This window comes from Cebidichthys violaceus, unplaced genomic scaffold, assembly GCF_023349555.1.
Source record: "Cebidichthys violaceus isolate CVI_PGR_0920_01 unplaced genomic scaffold, fCebVio1.0.p SCAF_6, whole genome shotgun sequence".
Classification (NCBI taxonomy): Eukaryota; Metazoa; Chordata; class Actinopteri; order Perciformes; family Stichaeidae; genus Cebidichthys; species Cebidichthys violaceus.
In genome coordinates this window covers 5,010,576-5,038,255 of record NW_027176816.1, presented here as the reverse complement: position 1 = coordinate 5,038,255, position 27,680 = coordinate 5,010,576, and the positions used below count along the sequence as shown (strand labels likewise).

The following is a 27,680-nucleotide window of genomic DNA, read 5'->3' as shown; positions in this document are numbered from 1 at the left end:
TGATTTTTTTTTCTTTTTTTTAAATTGAACCTTTATTTTTCAGGAATATTTCCCATTAGGAATCATGATGGCCAAGACAGCTTTGTAAAAAGTTTCACATGAAAGATGCAATCCACAGACTCAAAACAAACAGAACATATTCTAGTTTAAGGTGACTCTAGAGCTCACACCAAGATGAGGGTACAACAACGTTAAAGGCACCAAAGACAGCGCAGGTTTGAGGAATGAAAAACAATTTGTCTACATCATTGACGGATGCAGTTACTGATAGTTTTAGTTATCAGAAGAGAACATAAATAAGGAGGCAGTTTGTGTAATACGGCCTCACGAAAACATCATATATATTCACCATACAGTTGAATATCTGAACTCAGTAATGTGTTGAATATTCATCAGCGGACATTGCATTTGTACTACTGTAGGCCTGATGATGCTTTTAATGATTTGTGAGGAGCAACAGCTTTTTGAAAATCTGTTTGATGTTCACACGCATGGGTAGGGTCCCAGTGGAGGAACAGTCTGGCAGGTGAGGAGGCAGTTGGACATAGCGAGGTGTTGGATACGTGTTGTGTATCAGAGACACTGGTAAGTATGCAAAACCTGAGGTTGACCCCCCAACATTACCACCTCCACCACATCTATATCGCTCTCACACACTTCTGTTGCTTTCTTTTTCTGTATTTTTCTTTTGTCTCTTTCTTCTTTGAACTCAATGCTTTTTTTAAAATCTATTTAATGTTGTTGGTTCCAACTTGGCATTTTTCTTATTTTTTATAGCATTACTTTAGTGTTATGTTTGTTATGCATCTTCAAATGGTATTTTATCATAATTTTTTATTGTGCACTATCTTCTACAGTTTATTTACAAGATGTTCATGCTAATGTGACTAATCTTAACAAAATTGCAGTGTGTACATAAATACATGTAATTTATACATAGTCACTGGCAGTGCGGTGGTCAAGTGGTCCTGGTTAAAGAGGATAACATTCATCCCTCATATGGGAATGCTGGAGATAATGGGATTGGGAACTGGTGGGAATTTGCATTCCCACGGATTGTTTGTGTCCTTCAGTAGGCAGTCCTACAATCTGTGGTCTCAATAAACAGTCATAAACCAGACACAGAAACGCGCATAAACCCACCATCCTTATCGGAATAACACATAAACTTGAGTGCAAAGACTGTACATAAATCATATGTTTTCACAGTGAGATAAGCAGCAGACAAAGAGAGGCAGAGCAAGAGAGTGGCTTTTCTTCTGAGCTCTGAGGATAAAATAAAACATCTCCATGAGATTTTTCCATTTTGCTTCTAAAAAGAGCAATAAAGGGCCTGAGGGTCTTCGATGATCTATTTTGAAATCAGTCCCTGTTGCTTAACTTGCACAGAGGAAAGCCCACACGCCACACTCAGGGAAGCCATGCATATTTGTCTGTAAGTACAGCTTGACCAGATCACAGTGTATTCTCCTGCTGGAGGCCCACACCTCTACTCCACAGCTGTTGTCATGAAGGGAGGGTAGATGAAAACAATAGCTGTCTTTCTATCAACCTCCCACATCTGAACTCTTCGCCACAATAGCAACAAACTCATTAGTAACATCTGTCTGTCTTTACATTACAGAAGAAATTGATTTGCTGTCCGCCACCCTTTGCTAATGATACTGATACTGTAACGTGAAAAAAAAAACCTGGCATAGAACATAAACTGGTAAATAACATGAAATCTGATTTACCTTGAATTGAACAATAAACAAGACAAAGAGTCTGCAGCCATTCAAGCAGCTCTGTGAGGCCATGCTTCTGCACAGCATCGTTGGGATGGATCTCACTGATTTTCTTGGCCCTGCGGGGAATTCAAGGGCCAGGCGTCCATGTTTACTGAAGTACTCAAGTCAAATGTCATTTTGCAGTTTAAGTCAAGTTGAGTTGCAATTAGTTCATGCTTTTGTAAACTATTTTTTATGTCCACATCTGTGCTGTATAATGGTCTCAAGAGAAAAAAACATAAAACAATATTCAAAAGAAATAGTCATCAGAAAGGGCTGGAATAAATTCCAAAAATGGCACATCACAACAATGCACTTCATCGTTTTATTTTTTAACGTTGAATCCATGGAAACTACATCCACTCGGGTTTTTTCTGCTTTCAATGTTATGGCAGGGAAAAGGCTTCCTCTTTCCACAGAATACCACATCATTGTCTGGGCGAATATCGGATATTTATCACTTCTGCTTCGCTGAAATCTTCAAAGGCCAGAGTGTGGTCAGAAAAATATGACGACAGGACAGTTTGTGTTGAGTTCCTGTGGTTTGAGTAACGTAATCAAAGTGTTAAAGCTAGAACAGTAACGATAGTGCTAATGATTAACCCTTTGGTCTTCATCGTGTTGTTTTGTTTTATCACTGAGGTTGTAAAATTATTTTATGCATGATTATATATTAGGATGAAAAAGCCCTTAGTGTTGTACGGTTGAAGCTCGATTGTAACCCGAGAGACTGGAACTTGGAGGGGGCTCTCCGGCTGCACAATAGACTACATCAACTTCTGCCTATGACCCTTCCGAAGGAAAGACCCAGAACACACTGCACATTTAAATGCCGCCTCAGCAGAAAGAGATTCAGGCCTACAGAAAGGAAGACTCTGACCAGAGGAAAACCACAGATTAACACTGACTAAAGGAAAAAGAGAGAGGAAGACACATTCTTTGTGAAGAAGGCGTAGGCTCGGATGTGTTGCAATAGGCAGTTGATAGAAAAGGTGGATGCAAAGTACAGACTACCTCTACAAAAAGTATCGCTCCTCTATTGTCTAACTTTACATGGTGGTACACATCAGCAAGTTTAGTTTTATCTATGAACCTGACACTATTTACACCAATATTCATTTATTCTCATAAATACATAATATAAACACACATTTTTGATAAGGGTCTCTCAATTTCGTTATAGAATTGTGGCCAATATATGTATATGTATGAGTGGTTTGAAAGAGAAACTTGTCAGTGCTTTCAGTTGAACAAACTATGTAAAGGTGACACAGTGCCCTCAAATGCCTTCAAAAATATATTTGGCTTTTCTGAGCTGCAAGGCTATTTGAAGTTAATGTGCTAATTTATTGTTCATGCTGTTATATGATTTACTCTATATTAGGCTGACAATCTATAACAACAACATGCTTGACACTAGATCTTAAACATTGTAGTGGAAGGCATTGTTTAGAGCTCACTGACATTCGTGAACTTTAATTACTTGTGACTTATCTAAGAAGACAGTGGAATCAGTTGAAACGTGCTTCTTCTACACAGAAACTGATGTCAGTCTTTGTACTTATTACACTTCCACTATTCACTGCAAACGATGACAGCCCTTATTCACAGCAATATGTTTACGAGTCAAAGTAGGTAAATCACAGGTATTGTCAATAAAATTCAGTTTTACATAAAAGTAAGCCACGACGGCGTGACAGTGAGCCAGCATGCACCTTCAACCTGAGAACTGAAAACAAATTAAGGCCTAGGTCTTTAACAACCTGAGGGATAAATTCTATCATTTTTTATTTTATTTTATTATTATTTTCAGTTACAAAAGCTTTAAAAAAATAATAGAAAAACACGTTTTTGTACTTATATAATATATATGTTTGCAATAAAATGACTGCTTGAAGGATGTTGTATGTTTATCCCATCGGGGTTCAAGGAGCTGCTGATTCTATCAGTGTATTAATTTGACTGTGTTGCCTGTGAATTCAATGGGACATTTATTTGAAAACATTCATAAAGACAAACCTCACTGTCTGCCACTGTATATGTAAAACACAGAAAGCTTTATTATATTAAGAATTTGGCAAACTGTGAGACTAGAGGATTGTCGCCATCAGCTGGTTGTTAGTTCCTTAACTGCTGCAGTGATGCTGTTCTGTCTTTTGGCTGAAGAGGGCGCCATTTCATCGCTTAAATTAAAGTCTAACCTGGAGCCCATAAAGAGCCGCTTACACAATATAATGGTATGATTTACCAAGATTATTGTAATCATGCTTTCATTGATGATCCGTTTCCGTCTTTCCAGGTGCCTAATTTCTGTTATTATAGCTGTGATCTTTCAACTGCTGCTCTGTGCTTTTCAGATAACTGGAATTATCTGAGTCGAGTGTGAAACCTACAATAATAAGGCTCCTCTTTGCATCTCTCACTACATTGTGTTGAGTCTCCTGCTAGTCCTATCTAGGTTCTGCATGAATGGGACTCTATGGAGACAGTCCACTACTTTTAGTCACAGTTAACATTCCACATCAGTCTCCCTCCACACTGACACGGCTGATACTATCAGGCAGAACTGGGTACGACGACGCAAACATTTATCACTCGCACACATGCACGCACAAGTGCACGCAGGAACACACATACACACACATACACACACAGCTTCAGACATGAACTCACACACACACACACACACACACACACACACACACACACACACACACACACACACACACACACACACACACATATGGAGGCATGATTAGAAAGGCTTTGCCACAGTGATCACACCATTATTTCTAGGTCAATAAACTTTTTATAAATAATATTTAAAAGGTGTAACAGTCACACAGACAAACACACGCACCTACAGACTCACTGAAAAACACACTCTCTGATTGCAGCGCCACTGGCGTCGCTCAGAATAGCATCAAACAGAGTGGAGTGTCTATCTCTTTGGCAGTGTACAGGTGCAGACCTGTCTGCTTTAGTCAACCCATTTCACCACATTAACCCTCGTATATCACACTCTGTGACTGCAGAGAAAACAAGCAGAGTGAAGATCAAAACACAAGAAAGCTTTGTCTTGTGACAGAGACAACTTAATGTGAGGGATAGTGTTTGTGTGTAGAGCATTTAAAGTTATCTTCCCTCTTAAGATCGTATTTTGGGGAATATTTTATTTAGCCGAGCAGAGGCATGTTTAAGCACATAGTACTCTCTGGATTTAATCAATTATTTAGCTTAATACACAGATATATTTCTTGATAATGTCATGGTATGAATTTCAAAACATACAGAGGGAAAACGGTGTGTTCTCCTTTGTTGCTTTTAGCTGTGAAATAAGTTTTTTTAAATCTTTTTTTCTGTCACTGCTGAGAAGAACCTGAATTGATCTGCTCCTGTTTAACAGTCCAGTGTAGGAGCGGCTCCCTCTAATGTTTATTGTTAGTTATCACACCAGCGAGAGTACAACAAATATTGTATTTTCATTGAGATTTTTAGTGATATTGTTATTGTCCCAATTCTTAAGTGGCATATTTTTACTTCTTTGGATGAACTTTTTCCACTACTTTCAGTAGGTGATGCAACTAATACCGTTACTATTTTAAAGCCTTATACAATATGTTCACATTATACTAATAAAAATATAAAGCTATGTTAGAATAAACATAATCTTCTAAGCTTTGAGAATTTGATATTATATTCAATGTTGTGTCTTGTGAATAAAACTGTGTGGAAAGTCTCCTAAAAGCTACTCAACCCTGTGACCATTGACAGTTTTTATTAGAAATGGTAGCAATGTGTCTCTATGGGTGGCAATGTCTAACGGTTGGTCGGCCCAGACTGAAAGATCTCAACCACTATTGGATGGATTGCAATGACATTTTGTACAAACATTAACGGTCCTCAGAGGATAGATCCAGTCGATTTTTTTCTCCGGCACCACCATGAGGTTCAAATTTGTGGTTTTGAGTGAAACGTCGTGTCAACTATTAGATGGATTGCCAAGGAAATTGGTTTATGCATTTATGTTTTCTAGCACCATCCTCAGGTCAAAATATTTATATTTTCAACAGTTTTGGTTTATGACCAAAATCTCGCAAAACTAATGACATTCAGCCTCAGCTATACTTTGTGTCTGGTGCTACTCAGTAAATGTTACCGTGCTAACACGCTTAACTAACACGGTGAGAATGGTAAACATCATATCTGCAAAACATCAGGATGTTAGCAAGTTGACGTTTAGCATTAAGCTCAAAGCACTGTTGCTAAACAGAGCTTTACAGCCGATTTTTAGTCTTGTTGCTTTGTGGACATAATATCCTTCCTTCTAAACAGATACTTAATGCGGACATCGTGTGTGTGATGTTCTGTTGTGTAAGCAATAAGCACTTTGGTCAACTGTAGATGTTTTTAAATGTAAATTGATAAATACATTTGGGTTTTAATTTTGTATTTGTGTCCTGTCCTGCTTGTAAAGTGATGTTGAATTAGCTTCAAGATCAAATGGTAACATGTATGTTTAATATTGCAAAAGGTGCCGTACAATTAAATGAAATACATAAATAAACAAATCATTCCCACTGCTGGGATATAATGTGCCATATCTTGGCTATCATCAGTTATCATTTAAAGGCACTCAATACAGAATTCAGTGCATATCTCTTGCTTCCACACAGCTTTCATTATTGAGAACGCTTAGTCGGTGGCAAGCAGCTCACGGTGCAAACACCACAAACAGTTCAAACAACGGCAACGGTGCTGACAGAGCTAACAGTGTTTACTTAGGGGGGAACCCGAGAGTGGGCGCTAAGCTTCCGCGATGACCCCGTCGATCGGGGCGACGTTATCAGCAGCCACCACCAAAACCACTGTTTAATTATGCTTTATTGATAACACTTCTGTATCTGTATTACAGAAAAGACATCAACCGCCGACCCTCCAGAAGAGCTCTTACCAGCCTGTGATGGATTGCTTTGCTTAACACCATGACTAACCACGTCCCTGGGCCTACTATTGTCCCACACAAACTACAAGCACACAGGAAAATACCTCTACCCGTTTTCTCCCACTCGCCAACACCCCCTCCTCTTCACCCACCGTGCCCCACCCTTGCATCTCATCCCCTTACCTCATCCCCCTTCCGCCGCTGCTCTTTCTTTCATTCATTTCTTTCCTTTGTACGGTGAGATGCAGAGAGGAAGAGAGAGACGGGGGCGGGGGGCATGGAGGGAAGGAGAGGAACCTTTTGTTGGCTTTCAGGTGGTTTCACATGAAAAGCCAGAGTACACACCTAGGTTGCCGCCACTGACGACCCACGGCGTCTCACTTGCTTCCGCTGAGTACACCTGAGTCAGCCTTCAATTGCCTCTGCACGAATACAGGCACAGGCACATTTGCTAGTACTTGCATCTCCAGACATGCAAGTGCGCAAAAATAGGCACATGCTTCTGTTGATTTGTTGTTTTTATCTGGCTTGGATTGGAAAGGTTCTGGTAGGTGTTAGATGTACAGGGCTAGGGTGGGAAAGAGGTTATGTGAGGGGGATGGGGCAGGGGATGTGGGTGAGGAGGTGAGGTGGGATGGAGTGTGTGTGTTGGGGGGGGGGTTGATTGCACGGATACTTTCTCTGTTCTCTCCCTGAATGGGCTCTTCTTGCTGCAAGGAGCTCAGGTAGCCGTGTGTGTGTGTGTGTGTGCATATGTTTTATTCCCAGGTAGACCATGGTGAGTGCTCTCAAGTTAGTGTCAGGTGTCAGGTAGCTACTTGTCTTTGTGTCTTCAAGGCTGCCGTTGCTTGGATAGTGTTTACAGCCCAGAGAGGGAGAGAGGAAGGATGGGGGAGAAGAGGGGAGGGAGCTCTGGCTTTGATCTGATGCAGACTGTTTGATAGTGTGTGTGTGTGTGTGTGTGTGTGTGTGTGTGAGCGAGGGAGTGAGTGTGAGAAAGAAGAAGAGAGAGGCGCACGCATACTTTTTCCAGTTGCATGAACAAATGCTAACAACTGTCAGTAAGCCTTTCTGGAGCCCTGAGATGAATTTGATTTGACCCTCCCTCCTATCTAAAAAACATTGTGATTTGAACATTATTGACACACAGGGTCAACTATAGCACTAAAGTGCAACACACACAGTAACACACGTTAATTGACAGATTTATCCTACAACAAATGTTTCATTCAGACAGTAGAAATGTTTTATTTAAAGAACCTATCCAGTTTATTGGGATTCAAACTTTTTTCACCTTACACTGTATCAAGTAAACTTGTATGCCATTTGTACCTCTCCGTGTGAAGTAAGAAGGTGTGCTGAATGTGAGATTAGTTAAATTACTGATGTTGAGGGATCAGTAGCAGCTCTGCTCAAAAATACACCACCACTGCTGTGGTTCTTTAGTACATGTACATAAAAATGTATATATTAGAATATGCGTCTACTTTCAAACAAACTTCTTTACAAACACATTTTAAAGACGCTTTTTACCTCTTTGTTCGAAAATGATTTGAAATCAGTTGTTGGAGTGTTAGAAAGTTATGGGAAATAGCTCACAGGAGAAAAGTGGATGAGGCTACACTGACTCACATTTAACCTTCCACACATCCATCAGATATGCCAGAGCAGGTGCAATTTTAACAAATATACAGCTGACTCTTCTAACAGTAAGGTGCACCATACATGGTTGTCAGCATATTTGTGATTGAAGGGAAAAAGTATAACAAATGAAAGGAATATAGAGAGACCAATAAGAGAACAGGACAGGCAGAGATGGAGAGGCAGTAGACCAGATATGCAGGTTTTACAGTACGTGTGTTTTAGGGCTTCCCCAGGGCCAGACAATTAAAGAGCATTTAAAAAGATGACAGGGCTCTGTGTGCAAGAAGGGGTGAGGTGCTGAGCCCAGGGAGTGTTTGCGGGTGTATGAGGAGCATGTGCGTGTGTGTATATGTTGCTGTAGTGTAGGATCACGCAAGGCGTTGCTCTGAAGGGTCTGCATATCTGCCTATTTGCATCTGAGGTAGTGAAAGAAAGAAATACCATAAAACATCACATGGAAACAATCCACGCAACATTTTTAAAACCGACAATAGACAGAGAGAGCATCAACGCACATTCCACTACAAAGAGGGAGAAAAGCGAGAGCAGAGAGAGAGAGAGAGAGAGAGAGAGAGAGAGAGAGCATGAGAGAGAGACTATGTGAGGAACAGCTCTGAAAGAGTTTTTGTGGGGCCATAACAAAGGCCCCTCAGAAAACACAGTGGCATAGGAATGTTAATTAATTAATGAGAAACTATTCAGCCTACAGAGAATTTTGGAGAAAGAAAGACAGAAGAGATAGATGGACAGACCAGCTGGAGCGGTAGACAAATTCAACTGGGTGCAAAGACATTTATAACTGTATAGTTTTCAAATAGCATGATGTGCAGTTATTCTATTCCCAGTTTCTATGCAACTTTCAACGCCTGTATAGGGAATTTGCAAGTCATAAATTCTCATGTTGCATCGTTGTTCTTGGCTTCGTACATGCGTGCACTTGCGTACATACAACATATTGCCGCTGTCTATTGAAAGCCTCAGTTCCTCAAGCCTCCACTTTCCAGGAACTAAGAGAACCTTGTTTTCCACATTGACTACCGTGGATTTTTCCGTTAATCCAGAGGGGTTTGAAAAGATTTCGTGAGCCCAAGTGGTTGTCAGATTTTATCAACTCATTGAAGACCATGTAATCCCTCTCTTAAACCATGAAAAATCACCAAAACATGAATTATGAAGTGTGATTTAATGTTAACCCCATTAAGGATTTCTGCTAAATTTCTCAAATATATTGGAATCATCAATAGGTGCATTGTTATACTGTAATATTATCTTTTTTCCGGCAAATAAATGAATCCCTATTTCAAGTAATGAACTGTACTGCTTCTGGGAGATACTAAAATCTAACAAAAGGATGGCTCTGCTTTGAATGGCGAGCCAGTTTTACTTTCTTTGTTTTGTTATAATTATAGAATGCATGGTGGTTATGTAACATCCCATACATATGAAGCAGACAGTCTCATTTTACAGCATTCTTATCTGGCAGTATATAGCCATCATTTGTCTTCAGCGTATCATAAAAAGCACAGATTTGATTTTCGTACAAAATCTACACAGACAAGAATTATGTTTGGATAAAAGAAAGGTAGGATATTTTCAAGATACTCAGGAAAACCTGCAAGTGAGCACATCGACTATGAAATACAGATAGGCTTTAGCCCGAGGCAGCTGACACTTCTTTACAAATCCACACTCATCTCTCTATAGACCGGGTTGTGTGTGTGTGTGTGTGTGTGTGTGTGTGTGTGTGTGTGTGTGTGTGTGTGTGTATATGAAATAGATATGTGAGTTCCTTTGCGCCGGTCACTCATAATCTGTTATTTTCTATGGGTGACCCATGTGTGACACATGTGTGTGTGTGGTTGTGCGTGTGTGCGATCACGACATTCCAGCAGCAGAAACCTGAGAAGGTGTGACTTACGAGACACTGGATTTGGCTCTTTCTGGGGACTGAGGGGTGCTGAAGTGTCAGAATTCCAATTTCCTCCAAACAGTCACTTCCAGTCACACACTCGCACCCTCTGCATCCCTCTCACAGAGTCAAACACAGCCAGTCTTATCCCTCAGAGCTTTCTTTTTCATCCGCTCTCTTCCAGCTATAAACACTCTCCCTCATTTTCTCCCAGTTCCATTCATAAGGTCCCACAAGAAGAAATCTTGTCTCACACCACTGTACTGCCAAGCCACCCCCTTCATCAAACTAAACACTCACTCTTTCTTATCACATTGAGCTTTTAGGAAAAGTAAAACAAGGGGAGAGGAAGAGAGGGAGAAAGAGAGGGAAGAGTTTGAGGATTGCGGGTCCCTCCTACTTTCCGAAGATGCTCCAGCCCATCCCTAAATTGTGGACCAATGAGGGTGGCTCATTCACAACTCATGCGCTCCTTCTACAATAGGTAAGGAGAGAGAAAGAGAGAGAGAGAGAGAGGGAGAGAGAGAGAGAGAGAGAAAGAGAGAGCAAAATATATATACAAGGAGTGAGAGAGAGAGAGAGTGGGAGAAAGAGGGACTGTGTTTGGGGGAGAAAGAGAGTAAGAAAGGAGAGGGCAGAGTGAGAGGAAAGACAGGGAAAAGACGCAAGTTCCAAACAACCCCTGGGGATAAAGTGGTGACTGAGAGATACAGAGAGATGAAGAGATAGAACTTGTGACAGGGACCAAATTTACAGTGTGGACAACCTTACCAGGAGAAAAGGACAGTAAGGGGCTTTTGCACAGAGCCAGGAGCTGAGTATTTGGAAAAGCAAAGAAACATTGAAACCTCCTCACTTGATCAAAGCTGCCTCTTCAAACACCATAGAGGAAAAAAAAGAGAGTGTGACAAGACAGACATCTCTACAGGTGTAGTTGAAGACAGGTGGACATTCAGACATGCTGCCTGTGCTTCTGCTTCTCTGTGTGGCTGGAGGAGTTTGGGGGTCCGCCCCCGGAGTGTGGGGGTACGGACGGATCCAGGACAGACAGGGGCCAGTGGCAACGCTGTGCCCGTCTCCGTGCCAGTGTGAAGAAGATGGGATCTTTGTCATGGTGGACTGCTCGGAGTTGGGACTATCGTCTGTGCCGACCAACCTCAGCCCTCTCACCACTTACCTGTGAGTACCACATGTTCCCAGTTTGGGACTTCCAGGTGTGTTATCTTGTCCCGTTTCCCTTTAACCTTTCCAGCTCCAGGCCTTTCACTTTGTCCTGACCGTCTCCTTGACCCCAAAAATGCTTTTCTTGTGTTTCCACGTTTTTGCAACTGCCAGTCTTGATTATTCATTTGTAATTTGAAAAACAGCCAGTCAAGCTGGAATTCCTCTTTTAAAAATAGAGTAGAGGGCAACAACCGCTTAGATGCATGACCAGGAAACAGCAGCAGAATCTGCATGTAGCCTCCACAAAAACGGACAGGGCCAAGAGGGAGCATGTGTGTGTTGACCACTATGGCAAAATTACTGGACCACTTCTTTCAGTATCAGGTTTCTGAGCGCCAACTGGAGACCCAGCGTGAGTGTGTGTGTGTGTGTGTGTGTGTATGCCTTTGTGTACATATATGCAAGTGTGTTTGTGTGTGTGAAACACAGATGTCTAAATGTGTGTGAAGTTTAATGACCATTCATTTATTTGTGTCTAACTATTGTTTGATACCAAAATGGTGAAACAGATAGAAATTATTGTGCCAGAAATTATTTAATTGTGTATTTTTGTTTGCTCGATAACCTGACAAAATTGTCCTTTGACTGAATTTCTCAATCTGATTCATGACCATGTGTTTGAAAGTCTGGCTAGAGAAGTGGCACATACTGTAAATACAATTAGAAACATGATAATTGACGTTACTTATCAATAACTTTTACCATAAAGAGTTACAAGAATTAGGCCCAATTCAACACCAGAACGTTTTTACGAGCAATAAGAGAATCTTCAGGCTTATATCATGTAAAAAGACAGCAGATCTGAACAGTGTCTTACACCACCCTGCTGTGGCTTGAAGCCAGATCTTTCAAATTTCTTCACTACGTAAGCCTCTGAGGAAAGATTAGGGACACTTTGTGACACCCAATATTGAAATGATAGAAGTCAAATCCAGGAAAAAGGGTGTCATAGAGAAGTTGCTCACTAGGGGCTCTACAAGTATTACATGAGCAGAGGGACTGGATTTAGATAGAGGGAGGAAAGATCTACAGTTTTTGTAGAGAACGACTCTAAAAGAGACAAATATAAGACTACTTGACTGATGCTCGACTCTTTGGCTGTCATGGGAGCCTGGGACGGCCAGATTTCACGGGGTTCTTCAAGAGATAAAACACATGTAGGGTTTATAGAAGTGAAATACGGTCTCGAACTGCATCCAGGAATCACCATACCTATGAGAACATCGGTGGGGTTGGCCCAACAGATACACACACAAACACACTCATTCCCTACAAACACAAGAGTAATTGCTCATTTCCCCCTTGTTACCTAACAGTGGAACAAGACCAATTAGTGACTTTGAGGGCTGATTTAGACTAAGATAAATAAACTCAGAGACCAACCGCACATGCCCACACACACAGTGACACCCCCCCCCCCCCCCCCCCCACACACACACACACACACACACACACAACTGCAGAGGGGAGAAAAGGGAATGTGGGACAGCAGGAGAGATGCCGCAACAAATTAAGATAAGGGAATCACAGATTTCTCTTATGCCTCGCTGATAAAAATCATCAAACAAAAACATAGCCGCCTCCCCTTCCTAACCCTGCCCTGCTCTCTCATACACACACACACACACACACACACACACACACACACACACACACACACACACACACACACACACCTACATGATTCCAAACCCAGCACACCAGGCTACAGTTTCTCATTTCGTCCTGGAGTATAAAAGGTTACAACAGCGGAGAGCCGGTCCAAACCTCACCAGGATCTGTCGAACTGTCCAGCACGCCCCGCTGTGCTGTGGAGGCTGGATTAGCCTCCCAGCACATACTGTAGGCTGCCGAGGTCACAGGGATTTGCTTGGGAACAGTCCACATTACAAACCACATCCACACAATGCTGTGAAAGAATATGACATCATTCACCCGTGTCATCGGAGAACTCTTCAAAGTGAGCTCAACTGTTCATGCTATAGCGGCCGAGAGGGCAATCCAGGCTGTGCATGATTCACTCTACTTTCTAGTTTTCTTTTTTTGCACATTTGGATGATCCCAATTCAAAAAGGCCGATAGATAACGGAAAAAAAAATCAAACAAAAGCAATTATGTTTACAACACTGAGGCGAATACAGGTTGACTTCTGCACTGGAATGTAACTATTCATAGCAAAGGTGCTCCGAGCAACTCAGAGCAGAGTGGGTAAAGATTTATGACAATAATCGTTTCCGTGGGCAACACATGAAATGAGCTGTCATGTGAGACGCTTCGAAAGATCTCTTTGATATCAGATTAGAGAGGAAAGACAGTGCCCAAGGGTGTGTGTCTGTGTGGGTGTGTTTGCATGTGTGTTAATGTGTGTTTGAGAACACTACGTACAGTATGTTTTATGTGTAGCTGCAAGTGAGCTAACTTGTCATATGAGATGGCTTCACAGTGACACCGTAAGTACCTGTCACAAATGTTAGCTGGGAGCAAATTAATTAGTCAGCTGTTCCTTTGATAGACAGGCTATACATATTCATGGCAAATATTAAATCATGTTATAAAGATTTCAGTTGATTATACTGTACAAAGACTGTTTCTATGGCCGTCAGGTGTATATGTTCACACATCTCACGCTTCCTTCAGCGGTCAGAAGTGTGTGCATGTCTGGGTCCAGGGCTGGTCTGTGATGGAGTTGAGCAGCGATTAGGTGATGCGTTGTGGTAGTGGCGAGCGTGGTGAATTTCTAACGGTGTTTTGGCCGAGGCCAAGAAACCACAGCTAGTGCATTTCTAGACAGAGGAAAACTAAGGCGCGTGTGTGTGTGTGTGTGTGTGTGTGTGTGTGTGTGTGTGTGTGTGTGTGTGTGCGTGCAAAGACCACCCAGACTGCTGAGGTTTTTTTTCTTCTAGAAAGTTGAGATGAAGCAAGTGTAACAAAAATAGAGAGGGAAAAGGAAGAACGGGTGAAAATTGACAAGGAATTAGGTGAGTGTTAGAAATTGGTGACAAATAAATGTGCATTTGAAGATTTTGAAGACTGTAGGTTAAGCAGACGTGCACACACACACACACACACACACACACACACACACACTGTACACAGACATACAGGGGACAACATCCTGCCCCTTTATGGTGGCTGTAACAGTCGTGTGCGTGTCATTTAGCCATTATGTTGATGGAATGATTCCTATCACGAGCGACCGGGGTCACACTGTAAACATCATGTCTGAGAGAGAGAGCGATAGGGAGAAAGAAAGAGAGAATATGTAAGGAATGGAGGGAGAGGAGGATTTGTGAGGAAAAAAATTACAAAAATAAGAGAATTTCAGAAAAAAAAGAACAGTGTGTGTGTGCTTACTATCAGTGGAGGGTTCTCTATTTAGCAGCTATCAGCTCCAGCATCAGTGTCCTGGCTCCAGACGTCTATGGTAGCCCCCCCCCCCGCCTCAACCGAACTATACTGCCCTTCCTCTCTTTTACTATGTCTGTCCTTCGTTCCCCACTTATTTCTCCTTTGCTCACCTGTTTCCTCTGGCCTCCTCCTTTAGATAGAACAATAATTCATACATTAAGTGCTTGAGTATATGTGTGTGTGTCTTCAAAGCAGGTGTTGAAGCTGGTCATGCAGCAAGTGTCAATGTATAATCTTTGATGTGCAATGTGCTTTAATAAAATCTAAATGAATGCATATAGCTCAGGGCAGCAGATAAAAGTGAAGGGTGTGTACCCAAGCAAAATGGTAAATGTTTTCAAGGTCTGTGTGTGTGTGTGTGTTTGCGTGAGAGAGAGTGAGAAAGAGAGAGAGAGTGTGTGTGTGTGTGTGTGTGCATGTCGGTTGAGGAAGGAGGTGCTTTGGCTACAAGCCAACTAACTAGCAGCTGTGATCAAAGTTGGGGAGGAGAGTTAAAAGCATAATAAAGAGGAAGAACACATTGACATTAGGGCTAGGCAATGTAGCCTATCGACTAGATATCGTCTTACATTTTGGATATAGTTTTAAAGCATAAGAGTTGTCTTTTCCTGATTGTAAAAAATGCATTATAGTTGTAATGTAATTTTTTAACTTGCCAGACTGTTCTAGGCTTTCTATTATTTGACTTTACCCACTTAGTCATTATATCCACATTACTGATGACTATTTATTAAAAATCATATTGTGTAAATATTTGTGAAAGCACCAATGGTCAAAACTCAACAATATCGACATTAAGATATTTGTTAAAAAATATTGTGATATTTGATTTTCTCCATATCACCCAGCCCTAAGTGACATACTGTATGTCATCATAGTTGTTCTATTCACAAAGTATTTCCTTTCTCCATTCCTTCCCTCACTACTTTGTTTCTTCCTTCCTTCCTGCAAACTTCAAATGTTTGCCTCAGGGGTCAATTCCTCAGCTCTCTCCTAGATTCCCTGGAGGCCCAGCGGTGAACACCAGCAGAAAAAGCCACTTCGGCCTGCTACGAAAGTGATATTTATGCCAGAAGGGTGTTGGAGAGAAGGGATGGGCAGTTAGCCCTGGATAGTGCTGCGGTTTGTGGTTTCCTGCAGCAACCTGGGAGGCTTTTAAATGTCGCCCAGGGACAGACGGCAGGTAGGCAGGTAGAGGACAACAATGGAAACAATGACGATTCCCTCAGGAGCGGCAGGCAGAGAAGACACAGAGGCCATAGTGTGCTCTACCGCTCCATATCCTGTCCTTTTGTAAAAAAGCAGAAAGCAATCACGACACAAGATCTTAAAGGGAACTAGGGTGGAGGAGGTGGAGATCAGGGAAGTAAAGTAGAGACTGTGTTTGGAGAGTATCTGCACAGCCTGCATGTGGACTAAACACAACCGTGGTTGGTATTTGTTGGGGTCAGACCTGTGCCAACCTACTGAATATGTAAATCTGTATGTTTCGTGTGATAGCAGCATGACACAAGTATGACACAGGACCTAGGAATGTGCTCGGTGCGACGTGTGGTTGAGGGGTGAAGGGCTGCTTCTGACTGAGAGGATTCAGAATGCCTGCATGGCCCAGATTCCTATTCAGCCCCTTCCCAACCCTGGGAATCCATGGGAATGTTTGTGTGTGTGAGTGTGTGTGCATGAATCTGTGCAAGTGCACTAGCCCTCTCTTTTCCAGTACAGAGAAGGCATTGTCCAATCCTGGGCCAGGCCACGACAAATGTCCCTAACTGTTCAAGTTATGGACATGCGTATACATATGTGCATCCCTGACCTGCGACTTTGCAAGCTGTCATTTATGTCAGTGTATGTGCCTAAAGTTAAATAACACAAACATGCAGTACTTACTTTTGTTTGTATATCAATTTTCAGGGGTAAAATACCACGTTTTCTTAAAAGGAGCAGATTGGTTCAAACCAAATTTAGCATTTGATGTCCCCATGTATCCAAAAGTTGCTTATTTTCTTGCCGCAAGAAGACAAACAAGGTCCTCTATTGCGGTTGTTGCTTGTCAACTTTGAAAGAGAAACTAGATCAGTGCGAACATTACTAATTAAAAATGATTTAGAAATGCATTTTATTTCGCTTTCTTTTGATCGTATAACCTTATAGTTAGTGGTTTGCGTCTCAACTTGTGAGTCTCTTCTATTTCGACATATTCTTTTCTCCCTTCGGTAAAGCACTTAGCTTTAGTGCTATAAGTTCTCTGTGAAAACGGCTCAGAAAACATTTTGGGTAATAGAAAGTAAGGCGTAGACATAAAGGAGGAAGTTCACGTAAGTTTTGATAGCATTAAGTGTAGGACATAGCTGTCCAAGTTAGCCCTGATTCTCAATATGGGTCTGTCTGCCTCTGTCTGCCTATCTGTGTGATCACTGGCCAGGCCTGCCGACTTAAGTGGTTCATGTTTGGCTGGCAGTGTGCAGGTGATGACTAGTAAGAACTAATGATACTTAATGCCCTTTCCAACAATGTACACACACACACACACACACACACACACACACACACACACACACACACACTTGCAAGAACCCACAAGACCCCCGTATGCACATTACACACAAGGAAATACGTTGCACAAGCATGGATGTATGCTTGCTTGCTTCCACCCACACGCAGCATCAAAGCATCCCTCAGAGCACTGCTGATACAGCAATGCTAGCAGGGATTAGATCGGGAGAATGGACCACTGGGACAGAAGTTAACTAACGGGAACAAAGAAGCAATCACAGACACACTTCAGTTTCGCACACGTGCACACACCTCAGGGCACACACATACACGTACATAGTGAAGCCAAATGGGGGTACTGCACATGTCCAGAAAGTGGAAGAGTGGATGTAGAAAAGAGACGGTGGAGAGGTGAATAAAGTTGGATTTAGTTAGGTGACCTGATCTGAATGCAGAAACAGCAGTCAGCTCACTATGATGGAATAAGGCAATAGTATAATTCTTGCTAAGGCTGGACTTCACAGGTGTATTTTCCATCTGCTGTAAAGAGAGGCTGGAGGGAATTCTGCCACTTCAGAGCCTTTGCAACTGCAGCCAGACTTACTCACGTCTCTATTACATGTCTGAGAAGCAGCAAAAGAGGAAATCTGGAGTTTTTACATGCATGGCAAGAGGCCAAACTAAATCTCTTTAAACCAGCAGCAGCCATATGTCCTCATTGGTATGGGGTACGATTTCATCAAGCGCTGATCTAAGTTCAGGTCTAGATGTTATCCGTGGGTACTGTTAAATATATGGAGCAGACGAGCTGATCATCTGTGAGCGCAGCAGTAAAGGAGGAGTGAGCCAGGAGTGGATTTGAGCGGTCCTCTAACTAGATCCAGTGTCCTCCTGTTTCTGCCATTCAACCAAATGAAGTCATAATAGAGCCTGACACTAATACTCATCGGGTTTCATCCACTGTTGTATCCACTGCTGAGAATCTGCCTGGAATCAGTGTGCAGGAAAGGACACCTCTGTAAGAGATACCTTTTCAGGATGTGTGGAAAAGTGGTGAAATTTGTAACCCTTTTCCACACATCTTTGGCATTATTTTGAACAGATTTCTGTGGCAAAGTGGTTGTCCTACGCTCATGAAACATTTCCTTCATGTGGCATAGACTGTCAGCTTCGATCTATGAAGAAACTAAACACTCTGTCGGGTACAAGTCATTTAACAAACATATATGAAAGCCAGACAAAGCAATACATGCCAAAATAACAGATTAGTGGACTATGGACAGGGCTATGAATGCCTTTTGCTCCCAAAGCTATGTCCTACCCACAACAGCTGCCTGTCAGTCCTATCCACATGTTGGAGGCAGTTGTATGTTGTGTAGTGCCGACTGTTCCAACACTTCCTGTTCCATTACTGAAGTGCTTGACCTTTCACCCCCCCCCCCCCCCCCCCCATCCCCTCCGTCTCATGACAGGGTGTGTGTGGGAGGACAGGGAGCGGACATAGAGTGTGTACATGCACGTGTGTATGTGCAGTATACCAGGGTATGAATAAGTCCCACAGGGCATGAATATGTTTCCCATGACATGGCCTCAGACTAAACAGCCGCTTTCTCCACCCAGACATCCGCCTGTCATTCTCCCCTAAACCGCAGCGAGCGGAAAAGAGCACAAAACATGGGAAGACAAAAACACAGACGCATCTCCCTTTTCTGTCTCGTTATCTCCTGTTTTCTCTTCCTCCCTCCCTCCCTCTCTGCTCTTTTGTAGCCGAGTCCTCCCCGTGGCCCTCCTTATCCAGGTGAAAGACTTCTCCTCGCCCTCTCCCTTGCTCTTTGTGCCCCGTGAATGAGAGAAAGAGAGAATAAGAGAGGGAAAGATAAAGAGAGACTGCCTTCGGACACAAAGGGCAGTGTACCCCTCCCAGGAAGTCTGGGAGGAAGAAAAAAAAAAAAAAAACATCTTTAGAGGAAGGAGGAGGGGAGGACAGCATTGTACCCTCCTTCCTGACTCTTTGTGTGTGTGTGTGTGCATGCCTGTGTGTTTGTGTGTGTGTGTGTGTGTGTGTGTGTCTGTGTGTGTGTGTGTGTGCAAGCTGTGTGACCATGAGAGAAACTGAATGCCAAAGCAGTCAGTCTATTCAGATAGAAAAAGCTAACACACTTAGACCTCACCCTCACACACAGTACACACACACACATTCTGCCCTCTCTCCCTCACACACACACACTCACACATATGCACACAACCATTTAGGCCCTCTTTAAGGCGGCACCCGAGCATTGACTACCAGTTGCATTGTGTGGAATAAAAGATCCTCTTTCATCGTGGCCTTAACTGTTTCATAGCACTAAGCGGAGAGGATCAGACTGGCTGAATCCGACTGAAGACATTACTGTCGTAGTTACTGTAAAAGACAGCCAAGGTGTGGTTCAAGCACAGCTAATGCAGAACTCCTGCCCTCTGGGCAAGGCTTTGGTTGTTGATTTCCACTAAAGATCTATTACTATAATGTTCCTTACGGATAAGCCGCCTTCAAAGGTGCAGAGCTTACTGCCATTATTTGCTGTTTGTTTGGTAAGAGTCTCCACCTGAGCGAGTGAGAAAGGGATTGGAAGGGAGGCAAGAAGAAAGAGGGAGAGAGAGAGCAGGAAAGGAAGTGAGAGGGAAGACCTCGGGGCATGGCTCTTGTGAAGTGATTCTGTGTGTGTGTGTGTGTGTGTGTGTGTGTGTGTGAGAGAGAGAGAGAGAGAGAGAGAGAGAGTCATGAAAAACATCGTTCTAAAGGGCAACAATGAAAGCCTGTTTGTTTGCATGCTTTTTCTGCATCATTGTGTACTATACCTGCATGCAATTTTATGCTTGAGCAACATGCCAGAAACTTTCCGTTCAAGGTTTTTTGTTTTTTTTAAACTTTGAGACAATGGAATTCTCCAAAGTGAAATGTACCAACTCATCTCCACTCAGCCTTCTCCCGCACAGCTTTGTGTGACTGACACATTTCACCATTGATGATAGAAACAGACACCTGACCGCAGATTGCATCTGTCTCATTCTCAGGGTACATTCACTCCTCAGGGTGGTCCGTCATCCATGCCACAAAAGCCACCCGGAGCCTGGAGTGTGTACGAGTGCCTGTGGATGTAGCGTGTGTTTGTCTCTGAACATATACGGGTGTTTTTTTTTCATATGATGTGGCCAGTTGTTTTGAGCTAAATCAACCAACTCTTGTCAGCTTCCAGTTTGAAATTGGCTACAACGGAGCTAGGGGCACATTCACACCCACACACACACACTGCCTTTGATCACAGAGCCGATAGCATACTTCAGTAGTTCTGTTGACGGCGAAGAGGAAATATGATAAATCACATTATTGTAACTACCGGACTGTGTAACCCCATGCTCCGGTTGGAATTTGAAACAGAGATGGGGAGAAAAGAGTGAGTGTGAGCGATAGAGTGGCATAAGAGAGAGGGAGAGAAAGGGCCAAGGCTGATGAATGGAAATGTACCTCTGTTTCTTCATGCTTCCGTTCCCCCCTTAAGACAAGCTCCTTGCCTTGGTTACTCTATCAATCACAGCATAAAGTAGTAAAATATCCAGTGCTTTACCTTTCTTCCGCTGCCAAACCTTCCTCTCTTACATTGACATGCACAAAAGCGTACACACTCACACACTTTGGAGAGGACAGAATAAACGATCTATCAGAGCACATTGTGTATCTGCAAATCACGGAACGATGGAAGGAATAGGAATGGAAAAATGTCCATTTTTTTCTGACTCTTCCAATTGCTGCAACATTGGCCACAATTTCACACACGCTACTGTGCTTATACACACTAAATTACATGCAGGCACATGAAAATGTAATTCCTCTCCTGGGAAACAGAAAGAGATCACTGGGGGCTTTGTCAGTCATTCTGCGGGTTCAGAGCCGAGCGGGATAAAAAGAACAGTTAAGAGGCACATTTGGGATTGTGTTTGTTGAGGGATGAGCATGGGTCTCCATGTCTGCATCCTCTGCTCCCAATACTGCTCAGGAGTCTTTAGTTCGTCATTCAGCAGCAGACAGAGATCTGAGGGGAGGAGATGGCCTGTGTGCCTCTGTCGGATGAGAGACGTGTTGTCCTGGGAACAATATCAGGCTGCTGTCTTGACGCCGCGATGGCAAAGATAGGGCAGGACAGTTCCCTGCTGAATACTCGCATGAAAAATAAAGAAAAGAAACCACAGTAACTTCCTCTCTGTCCCTCACACACACAGGCGGACCCACGCAGCAATCTGTTCCCATGCCCTGGCAGCGCTCATGTATGATGTGGTGAAAGCGCAACCGGGGACTGTACCCACCACATCTGCAGGCTCACTGGAAAACAATAGGGGTGTGAAAATGAGCGACAGACATCTTACCACACACACCGCAGTCACCTATAAATGGAAAAAGATATTGTACTGCACACACAGACACAGATACTGACACACACACACACACACACACACACACACACACACACACACACACACACACACACACACACACACACACACACACACACATTAGAGGTGCCCATTAAATGGGGATACAGAAATTCTAATTGTGAAACTCCCATACACTGCGGAGCCTGCAAAATCTTTAAGTGCTCTCTTACTCATTTCTTTTGCGGCCGTTTATTTGCACTGAAAATATCTGCACGTCACAGCGCCAGCCAACACAATGCACATGTGGTAGTCATCAATCATAATTATCATGGTTTAAAAAAGCCACAGCTGTTATTTGATTTTAAAAACAAGCCATAGCGCAGTGCCTTCCAACGATACGTCAAGTTGTCAGCAGAGGCCTTGGCCTGCAAAGCAGAAATGTCTCTCTCTCTCTCTCTCCGGCTTCCCAATGAGCTCGTTGGAGAGCACAGCAGAGCTGAGCTGCATTCAACCTTTCCCCATGACTCACCACTGTGCGTCTTTATTTTTAAACATTTTCTCTCTCCATTGCTGCGTGTTTATTCTGTCTAAGTGAGGCCGCTGTTATGGACTTCACACGTTTGTTTATGGCTTATTTAATCAGGACCAGATAATGGAGAGTTGTCTCCATTCTTGTGGCGCATCCCCAGAAGCTGGGTGATGTGTGTGTGTGTCTCTGCGTGGGTCTGCATGTGAGTGTGTTGCCATGGTTTAATGATCCCCCCCCAGGATGTTCCAATAAAGATTTTTCTCAGAATATTAGTACACAGACAATAAAAGGAATTAAGGTGTGTTGTTCATGAGGTCCCATGAGGTAATCGTGTGCATCTTGTGTCATTATACGTGATGTCACCGAGTCTTGATTATGTCAATTGGTTTGCAGTTACCGCTGGCTGTGTCATCTCCATGGCAACTTTGTTATCACATATATTTACCCCTGACTTTAATCAAGCAGTAGTGCACCACACTCATCATTACACTTCACGTTGCATTCATCCCCAAATTACTGCATGGAGTCCGAGCAGATTGAGCCAGAAATGGGAAAAACTTGAAGTATATAATTCACATGACATCACCACAGCAATTTTACTGAGAGGGAGACCTGAGGTCAGCAAAAAATGTGAGGAAAGAGAGTGATAAATTACACATTATTTGTTGATTTTCTTACATTTCTGAATTATTGTACTTGTTGCTTATTAATAAAAGTAATTAGTTACGCTGCATTACATTTTGAGGAGTGCTGATGGGCACACAAAAGAACATTTGAAATGTGTCTTTCATTCGTTAGTGCAATACTTTCAATATAATCGTATTAGATTATAATATAAAAAGATAAAATTGGGCTATAATATTTAAAGGTGCCCTGTGGAGTTTTTATTTTACACAAACATGGCAACGTGAAATGTTTCACACCAAACTGCATTGTGCATATCCTTAAAACCCCAAACCTCTTAAAACATTTGCAAAGCCTTTTTTGATTGTTTCGAAACTTGCATCATTTACTCTGGCTTGGGGTCTCCTTCTCCTCCTCTTTTATTGGCCCATTGCTACCTTTTATGGTGCATTACCACCACCAGCTGTCAATATGCACGACCACTCTCCGCAGCATACAGTACATGTGTATAATGTCACTCCTGTGCTTTTGGCGGCAATCTCAGAACTGGCTATCGGCCTGACAACGGATAAGCCTCTGGGGGTGAGGGCCGATATTTTTGGGGATCCGATGTAGCCAGCGGATATCCGGGCCAAGACTTCCTTTTCCCTGCGCTGCTCGTTGTTTACAGTCCGATTAGGAACTTGAGATACAAGACCTGAGCAGGAGTTGAGAGACGACATGTACGACCGGATAGTTTCACAAGTTTTTTTTTAATTAGCTTGTAAGCTACAAGAAAAAAAAAAAAAAGCCAAATCATAGTCAGACGATAGCCAGTGGGTTCCAAGATTCTTTGCTCTCCACACAGACAGTTTACCTGTATTTAACCAAAGCCTGTTCAAACGTGATCGGTCAATTCTACTCAGACTACTGACGAAAAGAGCCCTTCCGTCGACTAAATCTTGTCCCATTGCCTACAGATTCTACAGGTAAATGCAGAATCTCTTTATAGAGATTTTTGTGGTGGCCTATCAGAACACAACATGCAGACAATACAGGGACATGCTCTTTAAAACATACAACAGGTCAGTAATTGTGATGTGGAATATTAATACCCTATTTTATTCAAACATTTTCCCCTCAACACTGATTGAAAGCATCCACCCTCCCAATTTGTCCTGGCCCCTGAGAAATACCTTGAACCCCTCTATCTGCAGTCAGACCTCCCAGGAAGGGGCATGTGTAGCAGGAAATTCCCATGAAGGGATATGAACATGCCAAAAATGATGCTTTCACAAGGAAAATATTCAATGTCAGCAGAGGCCGCATACAGTAATTATCTGACCTAAACAAATCTCATAAGGACACAGTTAACGTTGCAAGCTCATCACATGGTGAGAACACACCTCACCCAAAGTGACAGTGAGTCCACATCCCGACTGTCTGATGTTCAATGTTATCCTTGACGGGGTACCAAACTGTTGGCATTCTGAATTTGTCTTGTCACAACTGCTCATCGACAGGCTACTCAACTATCCAAATTGGTGAACCAGAATATTGCCATGCAGTGTTTCTTTCCACATCGTCCCTGAAGCTGAATATAGATCACGCCTGCGGATAGATTCAGCCAGCACCCCCGTCAGCTTGGCTGACTTGACAAACAAACAGCCAGTGTGTCAAAACTCCCAACTGCAAAGGGCTTCTGAGAGCACAGTTTACACTTGCTAGCCCGGTGGTCTGGCTTTATGAGCAATGGTTAGTGTCATACACACACACACACAGACACACGCACATTCAAGCCTCACTCTTGAAGACTCTTGCGAGACCCCAAGGGCTGTGAAAGCAAAGAAGGGGTGACGTAGCACCTCCTTTGCTTTCATTGTGTTTATCAAAGAGATGACCTTACATGACTGAGGCCACAGGGTTATGTATGTTTTCTACCAGAGGCTGACATATACGTTGTCCTCATACCGTCCCAAAGTGTAAAAAAAAAGTAGGTTACATGTGTGTGTCAAAGGAGCGTGCGTGTGAGTGTGCACGCATGTATTGGAGCATCCTGCGCCTCTCCCTCTTTGACCGCAACGCAGCTGCGTCAACACTCACCCCTCCGCACACCCTCTCACGTCAGCGTGTGTGTCAGAGAGGCAGAGAAATGGAGTGTGTCTGTGTTACAGCCATGAACAAAAGGAGAAGGAAGTGGTCTCCTGAGAAACCTGAGGAGGAAAAAAGAAGAGGAGAGAGAGAGGTAGATAGATATGGAGGGAGATTGAGGGGTCAGATCTGAGAGAAGGTAGAGTGAGACATCTGGAAAAGAGAAAGAGTCACTGGGACGAGAAGGAAATTACAGCTGCCCAACAATGAATCATTGGGGAAAATTTCTCTTCTCCATCTCCCTCTCCTCCCTCTCATCCTCCAACCTCTCTACCTAACCTTCTAACCCCTCTCTGCATACTACTCCCCAGTCCTGATGATTGATCGCCATGTGAAAACCACGTTTTAAACATTTGTAATTTTACATGCCCAGAGCACCTACAAGTTACATTGATAAGCTATACATTGATTGATACTTTGATACTCATGTTTCCCCGTTTCCTCTCTCTAGGGATCTCAGCATGAACAACATCAGTGAGATCCAGCCCAGAGCCTTCCACCGACTGCACCTGTTATCGGAACTGTGAGTACAAAATCATTCAGCTCATATTCGATTGATGAAACTCCCTCATCGCAACTCACACATGACAAGAAACAGCCATTCCCTGAGCCGCTGATACGCACATACCTAGTGATAGGGATTGATGACTCTGGCCTGCCTCTGATCTCTCCTACCAAGAAACTGCCTGCAGCAATACACTAGCAGATCCTGGGATGGCTGCACAAAAGAGGGAGGAGAATAGAACCTGATATTCTCTCAGAGAGTGAATATGTGGTTCTTAAAGTGTTTAGAGAGCAGGTTCTATGCTCAGCATCCAAGCCGCTGCATTCTTGTTTCAGCTGGACAGCTCAGCAGGAGCATTACACACATAGACAAAAGCCTTTGCCAAGACAAACAACTCATTATAGGAGAACTTCAGGACAGAATTGCGGAAAATGAGAATGTTATGTTTTTCTTGTTATATAACATTAAAGTATATGAACGATTGGGTATCATTACAAAAGTTTTGATATTGTTGCGGATACACTAAATGAATTAAACTCCGAAACAGATTCTTTATACTTTTCTTGGCTGGTAACAAATTAAACAATTTTAAAATAAAAATAAAAACAAGACTAAGAATTTGACTGAGCATATTCCTTGACTTCTACACTTTGGTCAGAATTTGGTCAGTGCTTCACAAAAAACAAGGTATGGGTTTCACTCTCACAGGGCTGATGAACGCACACACACCGCATAACAAAACTTTTTGAAAATTTTTTCGGTCGGCTTGGCCGGTATCTGATTTGACCACTCAGCAGAACCCAGCTAAATCTCGGTTTGACAAAGGCGGCCCACAGATATGGCCCGAGGGTGTGAATGTGTGTGTATGTCAGCCTTCACCTGATTCTTTTACTTCTGAAGCCTGCAGTGTTTGTGCGCGTCTGCTTGGGGTGTTTGAACAGTCCACTGTTTTCTTTGTTAATTCTTGCAGCTGCAGTCTGTGACGCATGAGCTAATCATGATGAAAGTAAAAGGTTGGCTGGATAACCATTCAGTTGACTTTGAATCGCAGTCAAACCGGATCTGAAGTGCAGAGCGAAGTCGAGCAATGAAGTTTTGTGACACCTTGAAGTTAGAGAATGAATTTCAAGATGTATTGTTGTGCATTGAATTGCTGATCTCAACTTTTGCCATCGTAAAACAAACGGTTCAGGTTAGATATTGCTGATGGCCTAATAATCAGAACCACACAGCGCAGAGTGATGCTGAACATCGATGCTGACATTTGCCTGCATTGGGGAAAAAGGGGGTGGGGGTGGGGGTGGGGGTGGGGGTCTTGGATCTGCAGTGTTTGTCCAGAGACAATCCTCCCAGTGTTTTACAACCCCGTTGATCTTGCTTCCTCTGTATCGCTCTTGTGTTCTGACACTTTATGGAGACGTTCTGTTGCTTTGTAACTCTTCCAAGGAGGATGTTCCTGCCCTAAAGCCAAATTTTTGTAGCCTGCTGACCATTTCTGGAAACATGCTGAGACGATGATGATGTTCCAAGGCAGGGAGAAGCACATTTCTGACATCCACTCCCGTCTAGGAGGTTTAGCGAGATGAAGCATAGCAGGTTATGGTAAACACATTATAATTACAACAAGTTATAGCGCTTAGAAAAACAAACCAAGGCTCTAAACACAGTCGGTTTGAGAGCAAGAGCGTTTGATGTGGGTCCACAGCACTTGTTGGTAGCACAGGGAGAAGCAAGGGCCAGACATGTTGTGACTGGTAGTGATAAATTGTTTGATGTTGGGCTCTACTTCCCTGTCTGCACTCCCTCACTTTATCTCCCTCCTTTCCAATTAATTTCTACAGCCCCCCATCTCCATTTTACTGCAGGCTATTGCAAGCTGTAGACACTGCCTTTGATAGTTTTTCTACATTTTTTTCTCTCTCACTTTTTCCTTTCACATTCTTACAAACCAAGACAAATCTGCTTATGGCAAGAAGTCCAGCTTTCATCCTGTCCTCCTAAAGCGCCGCTCATAAACGTAGATTGTATCATGCCACCTCTTATCTCCTCGCTCAGCTCTCACCTCTATAGTGTCTAAGTGCACACAG

At 42.9% G+C, this 27,680-nt stretch overlaps 2 protein-coding genes across 2 annotated transcripts in view; one reads left to right on the top strand and one right to left on the bottom strand.

Moving 5' to 3' along the window:
• The window catches only part of ube2t (ubiquitin-conjugating enzyme E2T (putative)), a 54,721-nt gene that overhangs the window by 3,854 nt on the left and 23,187 nt on the right, over window positions 1–27,680 (bottom strand). The window lies entirely within an intron of this gene.
• LOC137888986 (leucine-rich repeat-containing G-protein coupled receptor 6) overlaps window positions 10,129–27,680 on the top strand; it is a 37,671-nt gene continuing 20,119 nt past the window's right edge. The window contains exons 1-2 of the mRNA XM_068732526.1: window positions 10,129–11,446; window positions 25,540–25,611. Of these exons, the coding sequence (XP_068588627.1) occupies window positions 11,226–11,446; window positions 25,540–25,611 (293 nt within the window). The 5' untranslated portion in view covers window positions 10,129–11,225. The remainder of the gene's footprint in view (window positions 11,447–25,539; window positions 25,612–27,680) is intronic.